Consider the following 14,421-nt stretch of genomic DNA (forward strand, 5'->3'; position numbering starts at 1 on the left):
CAGGACCCCAAAGCTGTCCCATCCAGTGCCTGCGTGAGCATCACCCATGGGAATCATCATTGACCAAAATATTCTAGCTGGATTGCCAATGAGCACAGTATATGTCAAAATACAGTAATAAAGAACTGAATGCACCCAGTAACAACAACAAGCACCCCAACAGGTAACATTATGGAGGGGGGACAGTATCTATTACAATACATCCATCTGTGTCCACCCATTAAATGAGTCCCACAAGTGTCTCAGTTATTATGAATGTCTCATGCTTCCTGTTTTATTTTGATAGTCCCTTGTCCTGTGTTCAGTGTATTGCGTTTTGCTTCCCCTTGTCTTGTTATGTCAGATTACCCTCAGCTGTGTTCCCTGCCTGTGTGCCATTCCCTGTTTATATAGTGTGTGTTGTTCCTCTGTTCCTCTTCGTTTGCTTGTCATCCTCTGCATTTACTCTGTCTTCCACCGTGTTTACAAGTTTATTGTTAAAGGTCTCTGTTTCTCAGGTGGTATGTTATGTTTAGTTACCCCAGTCTAGGTTTTTGTTAGTTTCTCTCAGTTTTCCTTTGCTTTTTTTTATAGTGTTTTTTTTTTTTGTTCACCTCACTCTGACTCCATTGTCTGCATTTGAGTCCCCAATCTCCTGAAGCCATGCTGTCTGACATCGCAGACGTCACAGGAATAAAACCTGTGCTGGTTCAACACTTTGACCTGAAGCTTACGGCTGAAAGAACTCCAACTCCCTGTATATTTGTCCAGGTCCCTCCTTTCATGATTGCAAATGGTTAAAAAGCACCAACACATCTTTTCTATTTTGGTTTAAATAAACTGGCTATCAACAAAATATTGTTCTGGACGGTACGGTGGTTCAGTGGTTAGTGGTGTTTCCTCATAGATGGTTCCTGTTTCAAACTATTTATTAACTGATGGATTTCTCTGAGGTGTGTGTATCTTCTCCCTGTTCCTGAGTCTCTTTTACAGCAATGATTAGATGTTCCTGTCATAGTTTACATATCACTTTGGTGATAATGTGAATATTTCTGAGTGGATGCTTTTCCACCTACTGAAGCAATATGTGACCCACGGTTCAAAGGTTATTTGATAAACAAGTATACAATTCACCTTTTGTCGACAACAGTCCACAGATCTTGGTATAATGGGCTTAAATTATACATAATGTCATGGAACAATAAAAATGTAAAAGTGCTGACTGAGCTGGTGGATCGAGCTGTCAGTGTGGATTTAGCATGACGTCACTGGAGGTCCTACATCTGGTTCTCAGCCAGCTGTTGACAGTCTTCTCATGTTTTCTTTCATCAAGATTAGGGATGGGAACTGAGGACTAATTCTTGTAGAGAACTGGTTCCCAGTAGTTCAGTTCCTTGGAAATGTTATCTGCGATTCTGCTTATTGGTTCCATGACAATCAGCTGATTTCAGTTTGTGTGTCATTAGGTAAAAAATAATGGCACAGTCTACAAAACACACAGTCTATAAAATATAAGCAAAATATAAGCATTTTATTTATATTTTATTACACAAAATGACAAGGGCGTGATGTTAAACTGGAAACTGGACCCAGGACAAAAACTACTGGACTGTACTGCCAACACGACTTTCACCCTTCGGATGATTCAGCACAGAAAGCATGGTAATGCTAAGCTAGCCAAGAACCCAGAGTTAAATATGAGTGAATGCCGACCCGAGCAAAGCAGGCAGACCCTGAACCTCAACAGGTAGGAAAAGCAGTGATGAGCAGTCATAACGTTAATAAACTAGGTAATAAAAGAAAAAGTATTTAATGTACTAATAGGAAATGAAAAGTCTCTACAGTTCTGTTGTCAGTGTTGATCTTGAACAGTAGGGGTCGTAGCTTTGCCATTTTACAGCAGCAGCAGTGAGAGCTCAGAGTGCAGCAGGAAAACACAGGAAGTACAACAAAAGAAATTGTTTGGTAGGAACAGGTAGAAATTTCACTGATCCTGTAGTGTGTCAGAGTTACTCAGCACAGCTGGATCAGTGGTGTCTGATATGCTCCAAGAAATCAGTATATTTTTTCTTGATTTCTTTCCTTTGCGGATGGTTGTGGAATGAAAACACCACATATGTCCCACCAGGATTTGTGAGCCACAAGGACTGAATCAAAGACAGAGCTGATCAAATCTGTCAAATCTGTCAAATCTGTCCTCCAGCCTGAAGTGTTTAGATCCCAACAAAGTAAAGGGTGGTCAAAGTGGATTTTGTGTTACTGATGGTCAGTTTTGGGTAAGTTACTTTAAATTAGTAACTTAGTTACATTACTAGTTACTTCCATCAAAAGTAACTCAGTTACTTCAAGTTACTCGTTACTTTCAAAGTAACTAGTTACTAGGGAAAGTAACTTTGGTTTTACTCAGACTTCTCTTGTTAATGTGTTGCTAACTGGATACCCAGCAAGAGTGCCAGTCTTCTAGCTTGCTTACTTGCCACAAGTGCACTGTGCCACCTACCAAAGGAAAAAATAATGTGCATATTTCCACGAGAGAAATCCCATGCCTGGACCGTCGTTGACCGCCGCCATGATTCTAGCCTACGTTACAGCGTCATGTGCGCTTTTTACATCCAACACAAAAACTGCAGTCGTGGTGCTTTTGATTGTACTCAGAAATTCGATATCATGACCAGCAGCTTTACAGCTGTGGCTCCAGCAAACATCAGCTGATACTAGAAAGTAATATTAAATAAATTCTAACAACAGCTGATCAAACGTGCTGCTGTTGTTTAACGCGACATCCGCTGGTTTCCTCTTTCTGGCGCAAAGTGGACGATAAATAAACAAGAGAGAAAAGCCGATCAGCTGATCATTGATCAGTTTCATGATTAAAGTAGCAACGGGAGAGGGAGGGGGAGAGAATGAGAGAAGAAGAGGCAGCTGTGCAGCAAAGACAGAATAACTCCAGCTTTGTGTCTTTTTCATTGTAGCTGAAGTCCGGGACGAACTGTGTTCCTTTTCACCTCAATACGAAACGCGTAATAATTTCTCTGCGTACGAGACGATTCCGTTTTTTAGGGAACGGTTGGCAACTCTAATAATTAACCGTATGAACAAAATAAAGTTCAACATCAGTAACATAGCACCCACCCAGCTGTATAGAAACCCGGTCATGCTAGCTAGCACACAGTACGAAAAAGTCAGCACAACGAAAATAAACTCCAACTAAACTTGGTTCATATCTGACCCAGATAGACTGCAAGTCATAACTTCTTACCTGAAGTTCAGTTCACCTGACACTCGGCCGCTTCGGGTCTCTCCTCTTGCCTCCCCTTTCTCTCATCCACCTGCTGCCCTCCACCACTTGCTAATGAATCTGTGGAAGCTCCGCGATAGCCACCGCAAGAAGTAACGAATAACGAGCCTATCTAAATCCCAGTAACGAGTAACGCGTTCCTGATTTTGGCATAATAACTAGTTACTGTGCTCGTTACCACAATAATAACGTAGTTACTGTAACGCGTTATTTAATAACGCGTTAGTCCCAACACTGCTGATGGTGAGAGGTAATTTAAAATGATCATATCTGTGTATATTTTTCCACCATCAGTCTCAGATAAAATTTGTCCCCCCAAAATGTAAGAATTAAAAAAAGTTGATTTTAGAATAAAATATAAAACAAACATATATTTTTATAAAATCAGAGTGCCAACAACAATACAAAAATTTCCTGCAAGTTACTTTGATGAAAATGAAAGTAATGTATCTAAATTCAGGCCCAGCATTTAGTCTGTTTTTGTTCAACATTACACAATCACAACATCTCAAGTTTATTAGCCGTTCATACTGTTATCTCTCTCACTGACTTCCTGTGTCTGCTGTCAGCTCTTGTTGTAAGCTGCATGAATGTGAGACAGCTTCATTTTCCTTATTACAGTACTGTGCAAAAGTCTTAAGTCAATTGTTTTCTTTATACAAACACAGTATATGAGGAAAAACAGTTTGTACAATTCTAATGTGCATGAAAGTCTCTTCGCCAGCGTTCTTCTAATTTCTTCAGCAGTCTTCAGGAAAACTCCTCCAGGTGTGATGATGATTCAAAGCATAAACAACACTTTTTACTGCCTTTTGGTTTTTTCTTTGCCAATATATTGTTATATATATAATAGGATGCTATAATTGCAGGAATTTTTTGTAAGCGACAGATAATTTGAAAGACTTTCAAAAATATCACCAAACATAAAAACATGTTAATGTGCAGACTGACGCACATTCTGTCTGTTAGCCAAAGATACAGTTTAGTGAGAAGTAAAAAAACTTAATGTGTGGAAAACTTTGCTGGCAGAGATGGAGGAAGATGTAAGAAAGTGAGGACTGGACAGGATGAAGGATTATTTTCAAACTTAAGTCACAGTCATGCTATGAAGAGTTTATACTGGACAGTAAAGGCGGGTTAAATAGAGCCGCTGCAGTAATGTGCCAGACATTTAAAACATAAACATAATTAAACAACATTTAAACAATTTTAATCTTTTAAAAAAAAACAAACAATTTTAATCTAAATTCTAACAAAAAATTTTAAACTATTGCATTTGTTTCTATGTTTCGATTCGATTCTATTTCTTGGACTGCTTCCTCCTCGGCCTCCACTTCTTCAGCTCTGGAAACATCCGTCTCATCGTTCTCCTTTTTTTCTGATTTCTGCTTTTTGATGACCTGGAGAGACGATACACAATGCATGTTACTGTTCCTACACTTCTCAACTACTACTCAGTTTCATACATGCTTTTATTTACTCTGATGTACCTTATAGTAGAAATGAAGGGCAATGTTCTCTAAAAGCAGAATCAGTGGCAGGAAAACATATCTCACGATTGGAGTTCTTGAATCTGTGGAAAGTGATCAGGCATCATCAGAATATCAATTGTTTCAACTGCTTTAAATGTCTGAAAAAAGATTACATGGAAAAACCTTCTCATAAACCATCCATGTTAACATGAACATGATTATGAAACAATGGGCTTCCACTGAATGGCATGTAAAAGTCACCCCACCCAGCCACAACCTTACTACATCACACACTCCAGACACACATGGTTTAGGAGGCGTGGCTCCATCTGACCAATATGGTGGCCACATTGCATCATCATCATCAGACTGAACAGCAGTCACTAATGAATTACCTACATTTAGATTGGTAAATCTTTGGATAGTCAAACAGTTGTGTAGTCACAGTTATATGATGTACAAATGTTGAGTTCTGTCATCTACTTACATATCACAGAAACATATAACCTCCAATCTTCAGGAGAAGTGGATGTTCCTGCTGACAGAGTTATCTCATACACACAGCTGTAGCTGCCCTCATGTTCAAAGTCAGCTACAGGGAAACTAAAGGAGGCTGAGTTGTTGACAGATGGCTTTGTGTGTTTGGTGCGTTTCATATTGGAGCCATAGAAGATGAGATTGAAAACTCCTCCAGGATAGTGTTCATTGTTTGTGCAGGTGAAGACGAAGCTGTAACCCTTGATGATCTCTGAACCATCAGGAACCCTGACCAGTCCTCCATCTGGAGATGTCACAGAGATGTTGGGCTGCTGCAGGGACACTGAGAACAAAAGAAAGAACAAATAACAAAGCTATAGTAAGTAAAACAGGAACCACCTGGTAGCAGGAAGAAACTATACCACAGTTGGGATGTGAAGACAATTTACTTTCAGTGTGTGCATGTGACACATAATAGTAGGGGTGCAACAATACTCATATCGATATTGAACCATTCGATACAGTGCTTTCGGTTCGGTACGCATATGTATCGAACAATACAAATTTTTTTATTTATTTTATCAACTTCCTTTCTGACGATGCTGTCTGTGTTGAGCGCTCAGTGGATCTGCGCTCGACAGTGCAGCCTAGGCGGAGTAGTCGAACGCAGATTCACTGAGCGCAGGGCAAGCTAGCGAGACAGAAGTTAAGCTCTCCTTGCAACATGGCAAATTGAACCACCCTCATTCAGATCTGGCGTTTGGAACTATTTTGGTTTTCATGTGAAGTATGACCCTGAAGGTAAGCGCGTCATGGACAACAGTAAAACAGTATGTCGGATGTGCCACGCAATGCTCAGTTACATTGGTGGGAACTAGTGCGTTAGCGCAGTTAGCTCGTTAACGTGTTGACCGTCCAGCCCCATGCTCAGGGCGATCCGCGGTAGCTTGTTAACGGAGATTTGCCGTGTTGTGGCGTTAACGTCATTTCAACGAGATTTACGCTGACAGCACTAGTGGGAACACAACAAATATGACTGCACATTTACACCGACATCATCCTAGTGCAAAGACAAGTGGAAGCAGACAAAAACAACAAGCATGCATGCTACAAACTTTACCCGAGTCATTTAGACAGCCGTTAGCACATGATTCTCCTTATGGGGACCTGATATGTTTAATATGCTGCCGAGAATATAGCCCAGAAGAAGCGTATAGTATAGCTTTTATTTTGGAAAGAGACATTTCTCTGTAATAAACTCTCTTTTCCAAAGATGAGTGATTCCTCAATCAGATAGATTTATTGTTTTTATTACTTTGTTGTTTCAGCAACATTAAATTTAAAAACTGTACTTTTGAGTTAAAATATATATTTATAATTTTAATAAATGACAAATTAAAAAGGCATGAACATTTTTTTGTATCGAAAAAATATCGAACCGTGACACCAAAGTATCGAACCGAACTGTGAATTTTGTGTATCGTTGCACCCCTACATAGTAGCCCACTAAACACTGGACGTCAGATAGAAGTCCAGATCATGTCTATCTTGGGTCCTTGACCAGTTCTCGATATCTATACGATGTCCAATTTATCGGCCAACAGTGATCAAACTTGGACGTTAGTATGACATTCAACATTTGAACTTTAAACTGGGTCATTTCTTTGGACATTATGTGACAGTTTTATTCCCAAGCAGAGAATCCCAGACCTCCCTTTCCGCAGCCACCTCCTCCAGCTTGTCTGAGGGAAAACCAAGGCGTTCCCAGGACAGCCGAGAGATATAATTGCTCCAGCATGTCCTGGCTCTGCCCCGGGGCCTCCTCCCAATAAGACATGCCCAGAACACCTCACCCAGGAGGCGCCCAGGAGGAATCCTTGTCAGGATCCGGCCAGGCACAACCTGAAAAAGGGACATGGGCCCATCTTAATGCAGGCCTACCACCCGGAGGAGGCACTGTAGGGGTCGGGTGCATTGTGAGCCGGGTTGCAGCCAGAAGTGGAGATCCTGGAGGACCGATGTCCAGCTACCAAGACTGGTAATCAGGATGGATAGCAGAGCTGTACGTTTTAAGCTGCCGGATTTTTGGCTTCACAACCCTCCTTTGTGGTTCATGCACATCAAAGCTCAGTTTGCTCTTCGGGCCGTTTCAGCCGGCGTCATGAAATACCATCATGTGGAGGCCTCACCGGATCCACTGTCTACCCGCCGTGTGATGACCCTCCTCCAGGATCCCTCCTACCCAAGGGAAATACACTACTCTCTGTCACCAGTTAATTCGCGACACCAGTTAATCTGGAACACCGGAACGTCAGGTTGAAACGTGCCATCACTGGTATGTGAACTATCCACTCAACAATGCGCACATTTTGCAAAGTTTCTGTGAGAAGCTTTCTGCTCCAAATCCACTGTGCAGCTGCTCACTTTTGTTTTAGCTCAGGAGGCTGCACCATCTTTCAGATGTCCACTGATCACTCTGCATTCCTTCACATATAACTGTTTCTGTCCAGAAAACATACCCTCCACCCTCTTAAAACATGAGACTAAAGAGGCTGTACACGTAGAAGCATTACAAAAATGACACGGAGTCTAAGTTTGTTTTTGAAAAGATGTCCACAATGATCACATTTGGAGTATAAATAGCCCGTACATGGAGTCAAATCTATGCATTCATCAGAGGTAAAAAACAAAACAAAAAAACACCTGACCAAAATTGGAAGTCCAAAAATGACTTATAAAAGATGTCACTTTGCACAGTGGGAGTGAGTCTCATCTGTTATAACAACATGGCTTCATAGTAGAAGAGTCCTGGTAGTGAACTGGCCTTTCTGCATTTCAGACCTTTTTGATGGATCAAATAAAAATGACATAATAAACAGGAGTTGAGACTGTTGAGCAGCTTGAATCCTCAGTCTGGCCAACATTTGTCTCCCGTAAGTCCAGCAGCTGGTCTCCTCAGTTGTTTATGTTCTGTTGTTAAAGTAAGAGTCGATGCTACACAGTGGTAAACACGACCCTGTCCATGTTTTTGAGATTTGTTGCCATCAAATTCAGACTGAGTGAATATTTTTTATTGAAATGGTCTCAGTGTAAACATGTGATGTGTTTTCTGTAATGAACCGCTGATCTGTACCATAAGTCATCCTTGCGGGGGTTGTCGGAACTGTATGCGCAGTCGCACTAAGGACAGATGTGATCAGAGGCATGCCCCGTAACGCGTATAGAGCAGTCTGTCGCGGCAGGAATAAGTTGTACAAAGTCCATGTAAGTTACGATAATACTTTGATAAGTATGATAAGTGTGTTTCTAATGTAAGGTATGTTGCTGCGTTTGTATTGTGAGCTATCTGAAAACCCTTTTATTCTTTATTTACGTTACTTACATCCATGTGCTATTTTTTAGCTAGACATGTGTGTCATGCAAGCTAGCAGCACCCCATGAGAAACGGGCCGAAGTGTTTAAGTGTTTACCGGAGTTTTGCACCCTTGGCAAGCGGACTGAGGTATGTGATGAGAGATGATCTGTTGTTATATTTTATTTAACTGAACTGTGTAATCCCTTGATGCTGTTTGAAGTAACCCCTTTTGTTTTATTTAATCTGTGACTGTATATCTCAGAATTACTTGTTTGAACTTGCCTGAATTAACTTAAGCTCATTGTTATAGTTCAAAGGGTACTGTACGGGTATCAATTTTTTCTTATTTTATAGTTTTCACGGTGCTCAACGTCCAGAGAATGAGCCGTGTGTGGTGAGGAAATAAATGGCTGCACCCGTTAGAGACTCTTCTGTCGTTCTTGATGCCAAGGGCTGCTACAGTGAAAACTCATCGCTGCCTTGCAGCCATCTACACTCATCTTATTCTTTCGTCGAACTGTGAGTAAAGGAGTGTATCGCATCATCTAGAGACTACTGGATCAGTAAAGGACTCAAAATAAGGACATTATAAATACAATGTCATGCACACCTTCATCTTGTAAGCTGTGTGAGCAAATGATCTTCAACATGGCAGTCTAAAGTAATGCAAGAAAGAAAGACCTCTTCTGTATTTAACACAGTAGCATGTAAAGTTGTGATGCTGAATATCCCACATTTCTTGCATCAGAATGTCTAAGACTGAATCTGGGCTTTATGCTATCAGTTGTACTTCTGTAAAAACTTAAGTGGCAAATTGTCTGATTTGAGGGCATCATCAGTATTATTTTGGTTTTGTTGCCAGTCTGTGAGGTTAAAGGTGTAAATATCTAAGTTGAGTGTTAATAAGTTTGAAACCACCACTCAACCCATTTGAGTTAAGATATATACACTTAAAAGGGCAGGTGCAACAAGCCAAAAACAAAATTAATAATAATGTTGTCCCCTGTTGAAGAAATAGACAAATCTACAGAGGCACAAGAGGCCAGGTCCAGCTCCAGAGAGCGAAGACTAACAGAAAAGGGGCAGGAGATGCATGAACAGGAGGCCAAGAAAAATGAAAGGTCATTTAGCAAGGCATATGAGTCCTGGAAGGAGTTAGCAAGAGGAGTTAGAACAAGGCTGAAAGGTTTCTGCTCAAACGAAGACCTTGTTAGAACACAAACGGACATTAAGGCTAAAGAAGCATTAATGCATGAACTGTATGAGCCTATCCGACGTAATCATACTTCTACTCCAGATGTTGTCAAGAAAATGGATGCGTGTGTTGCCCTAACAACAGAAATTTGTGATCTCATTAGTAAACGACTAGAAGATATAGATAAGACTTTTAATGACAGGCTCGAGAAGGAGCGTGTAAGGATGATATTAAGTAAGGAGGAGTATGGATCTGTTTTTGGGAAAACTGAAACAGAAACAGTTATTTCAGAGCATTCAAAGGGCTCAGATTCATACTCTGAAGCCACATCTACGACTTCTAGCAAACGTGTGGATGCCGAAGCTGACCTTGCAGCTAAACTAGAACAGGCGAAGGCAATGCAACGAATACATGAACAGCAAGCCAAGTTGAGTAGCTTAGAGCATGAGTGGAAAATCAAGGAAGCACAAATGATTGCAGAAATGACAGCAAAGCTAGAGGAAGAGAGAACTAAACTGCAACAGCTACAGGCAGAAAATGAGGTAAAAGTAGCAGCAGCCAGAGTGAGAGCTTACAACAACTACGATGGATTGGAAAGCCTTAAGTATGAAGCAGATGACAAATCACAACTTGATAGCCAAATCATTGAATCTCAGAATCCATTGAATCCACAGGCTGAATCATTTCGACCTCAGTGTGCACCACCTGAGATTTTGCAAAGGCAACAGGAGGTCAGCTTAACACAGGAGCTTGCAAGCTTGTTCGTCTCCAACCGTCTGCCTGCACCTGAACCCACAGTGTTCACTGGTAACCCTTTAAAGTTTATAGACTGGAAGATATCCTTTATGGCATTGATTGGCCACAAACCCCTCCCCGCAGGCGAAAAAATGTTGTACTTGAAAAGTTATCTTGCTGGTGAGGCACGGAAGGCGGTCGAAGGATTCTTCTATCGAAACTCAGAAGATGCATATCAGGGTGCCTGGGAGATTCTTCAGGAGGGGTATGGAAGTTCATTTGTCGTCCAAAAGGCTTTCAGGGATAAACTGATGAAATGGCCAAAAATAGCTCCCAATGACCCAGTAGCCCTCAGAGAGTTTTCAGATTTCCTTCAAAGTTGTGCCGAGGCCATCCCTCATGTTAAAGGGCTGGCAATTCTAAATGATTGTGAAGAAAATCATAAACTTCTCAAAAAACTGCCCGAATGGCTGGTACGCAGATGGGGTCGTGTTGTTGTGGATGAACTAGACAGATGTCAAGAGTATCCACCATTTGCTCATTTCACCAGATTTCTACAAAGGGAAGCTAGAATAGCCTGCAACCCCATTGCTTCTCCCTTCTTATTAACCACTAAAGTTACAGATGAAAGGCTTCCTAAGAGAACCAAGGCACTCAGCACCAATGCTCAAGCTAAGCACTCTGCAGGTAAACCAGGGACCTTAATTTCAAAGCCAAGATCACCATGCTTCGTCTGCAACGATGAAACACACGGTGTCGCCAAGTGCCCAACCTTTGCCACAAGGCTTCCTGATGAAAAGAGAGCTTTCATTCGTGAAAACCGTCTTTGCTTTGGCTGTTTAAGAAAGGGTCACACTAGTAAAGAATGCAAAAGAAGGCACACATGCACTATATGTGGTCGAAATCATCCAACTTGCTTGCACATAGAGAGAATTGAGGGAGCCAGTGAAATGTTAAACAGTGATTCACCATCTGCAGGAAATGAGACAAAGGAAGTCCGCAATGTCATGTCACACACATTGACAAGATACTCCTCAGCTACGTCTAGCATTGTTCCAGTTTTTGTGTCATTGGCAGAAGACCCCCACAGTGAGATTCTCACATATGCTCTGCTCGACACACAGAGCGATTCAACTTTCATCTTGGGAGATCTGGTCTCTGCACTAAATGTGAAGACTCAGCCAGTGCAATTAAGGCTCAGTACAATGACAGCAGTAGACACAGTCATAGCTAGCAAAGTGGCTTGTGGATTGCAAGTTCGTGGGCTCCATAGTGAGTCGCATGTTCAGCTACGCCAGGCATATACAAGGGATTTCATCCCAGTCGATAAGTCTCACATTCCTACAAAGGACACCGCACTTCAGTGGCCACATCTGAGGCAACTGGCAAACAAGCTGCAGCCACTTCAAGACTGTGAAGTGGGATTGCTGATTGGCTATGATTGCCCATCAGCACTGGCCCCTCTAGAAGTCATTGTAGGGTCAGAAAACCATCCATTTGCTCAAAGAACCGTGCTTGGCTGGAGCATCATAGGATCAGCAAATCCATATCTTGATAGAAAGGAACATCAAAGCTTTGTACACAGAGTGGCAGTAAAGGAAATGCCATTGCCTCCGGTCAATGATGTGTTGAAGGTCCTAGAAATGGATTTCAGCGAAAGAAACTATCAAGATAAATATGTTTCTCAAGATGATGTTCATTTTGTAAAACTCCTCAGCAGCACAATCACAAAAAGGAAGGATGGACACTATGAGATGCCACTTCCTTTCAAGGGCAGCTCTCCACCTATGCTGCCAAACAACAAGCGACTGGCTGAAGCTCGTTTGCAACACCTCAAGAGGAAGTTAAGGTCCAACAGGCAGTACCATGACCATTACACAGCATTCATGGAGGAAACCATCAGCAAAGGTGTTGCAGAACCAGCCCCCCCAGCACATGAGGGAGAGACAATTTGGTACATCCCACATCATGGGGTGTACCATCCTAGGAAACCAGATAAACTTAGGGTGGTCTTCGACTGTTCAGCCAAGTTTCTGGGCATCTCTCTGAATGACACCTTATTGACTGGCCCTGATCTGATAAACTCTCTAGTAGGAGTTCTCTGCCGCTTTAGGAGGGAAGCAGTAGCCATCACCTGCGACATTGAAAAAATGTTCCATCAGTTCTATGTTCCACCCAACATGCGGAACTACCTGAGGTTCCTATGGTGGAAGGGCGGTCAGCTGGAAACAGAACCCCAAGAGTATAGAATGGCGGTGCACCTTTTCGGTGCTGGTTCCTCTCCAGGGTGTGCCAATTTCGGCCTTAAATATCTTGCACAGCAATGCGAAGCCGATTATCCTTCGGCTGCTGCTTTCATTGAAAAGAACTTTTACGTTGATGATGGACTGACTAGCGTCCCATCAGTCACAGAAGCTACAGACCTGATTATCAATGCACAGCAGCTGTGTAAGACTGGAGGTTTACACTTGCACAAATTTAACTCGAACAAGGTGGAGGCGCTATGTGGTGTTGCGCCTTCAGAAAGGGCAGTAACCACCGGACCTCTCAACCTTAGCCTGGATTCAACAGCGGAGGGTCACATACTTGGCATTCAGTGGTCAATAGAAAGTGACACCTTCAGCTTCAACATTGACAAAAGGGACCAACCCTCAACTCGTCGTGGTATCCTGTCCGCTGTCTCCTCCCTCTACGACCCTCTGGGTCTTGTAGCTCCCTTTATCCTGAGTGGTAAATGTATTCTCCAGGAGCTGTGTCGCATGGGCGTAGGTTGGGATGATCAGCTTCCCAATAGCCTACATGCACGGTGGGAGCAATGGAAAAGGGATCTACACAGGCTAAAGGAAATAGCGATACCCAGATGCTACCATCCTCCAGACTTTGGCAACATAGTGAGGGTGGAACTGCATCACTTTTCAGATGCCAGTAACATAGGTTATGGTGCATGTTCCTACCTCAGATACAAGAATGGAAAGGATGAAGTACACTGTAGCCTTGTGTTAGCCAAAGCAAGAGTCGCACCAACAAAGCTCATGAGCATCCCAAGGCTGGAGCTTTCGGCTGCAGTAATCTCCGCAAGGCTAAGCGTCATGTTAAAAACAGAGCTCGGCATGCAGATTGACGAGGAATTCTTTTGGACTGATTCCCAAGTTGTATTGGCCTACATCAGCAATGAGGCACGGCGATTCCATGTGTTTGTCGCAAATCGTGTTCAGCTAATCCGAGAAACCACAGACCCTGCTCAGTGGCACTATGTGGATACGGCAGAAAACCCAGCTGACCACGCTTCGAGAGGTCTATGTGCAGGGGACATTCTGTCAACGAACTGGTTATCGGGTCCTAAATTTCTATGGAAACCTGAGATACACCCAACACTACATTTTTCACCAGATTTGCTAGTCTGTGACCCTGAAGTTAAATCGGTGAAAACCTTTGCCACCCATGCCAATGAGCAAAATGACATTCTGAACCGTCTAAGCCGCTTTTCCAGCTGGACAACGCTCATCAGAGTAGTTGCAAGAATTAAGAGACTAGGCATGAAGTCAGATCGTGTCAGCAGCATTGTGACGGTAGAGGAAAGGAGAAAAGCTTGTGAACTAGTAATCAGTCTGGTTCAGCGACAAGCCTTTTTGCAAGACATAAAGACACTTCAGAAGGGCAACTCTCTTCCATGCTCTAGCCCCCTAAGTTGTCTTGATCCCATCTTAGATGAAGGACTTCTTCGTGTAGGTGGAAGACTGACAAAGGCAACGCTCAGTCGAGAACTAAAACACCCGGTTATCCTTCCAAAGGAAAGTCACATTACAAGACTAATACTGTCTCATTACCATGCCACCATCTGTCATCAGGGTCGCAGTCAAACCCTAGCAGAACTCAGAGCAAATGGGTTTTGGGTGCTTGGGGGAAGCAA

The 14,421-nt window shown here is 42.5% G+C and overlaps 1 protein-coding gene across 1 annotated transcript in view; it reads right to left on the minus strand.

Moving 5' to 3' along the window:
* Positions 1-4,539: 4,539 nt before the first annotated feature.
* LOC146648228 (CD5 antigen-like) overlaps positions 4,540-14,421 on the minus strand; it is a 40,241-nt gene continuing 30,359 nt past the window's right edge. Inside the window, exons 7-9 of the mRNA XM_085390062.1 lie at positions 5,237-5,569; positions 4,768-4,850; positions 4,540-4,677 (exon numbers count right to left, since the gene is read on the minus strand). Coding sequence (XP_085246188.1) covers positions 4,540-4,677; positions 4,768-4,850; positions 5,237-5,569 — 554 coding nt within the window. The remainder of the gene's footprint in view (positions 4,678-4,767; positions 4,851-5,236; positions 5,570-14,421) is intronic.

This window comes from Rhamphochromis longiceps, linkage group LG18 (assembly GCF_057381845.1).
Source record: "Rhamphochromis longiceps isolate RC_006_pf linkage group LG18, R_longiceps_female_GT1.1, whole genome shotgun sequence".
NCBI classification, from domain to species: Eukaryota; Metazoa; Chordata; class Actinopteri; order Cichliformes; family Cichlidae; genus Rhamphochromis; species Rhamphochromis longiceps.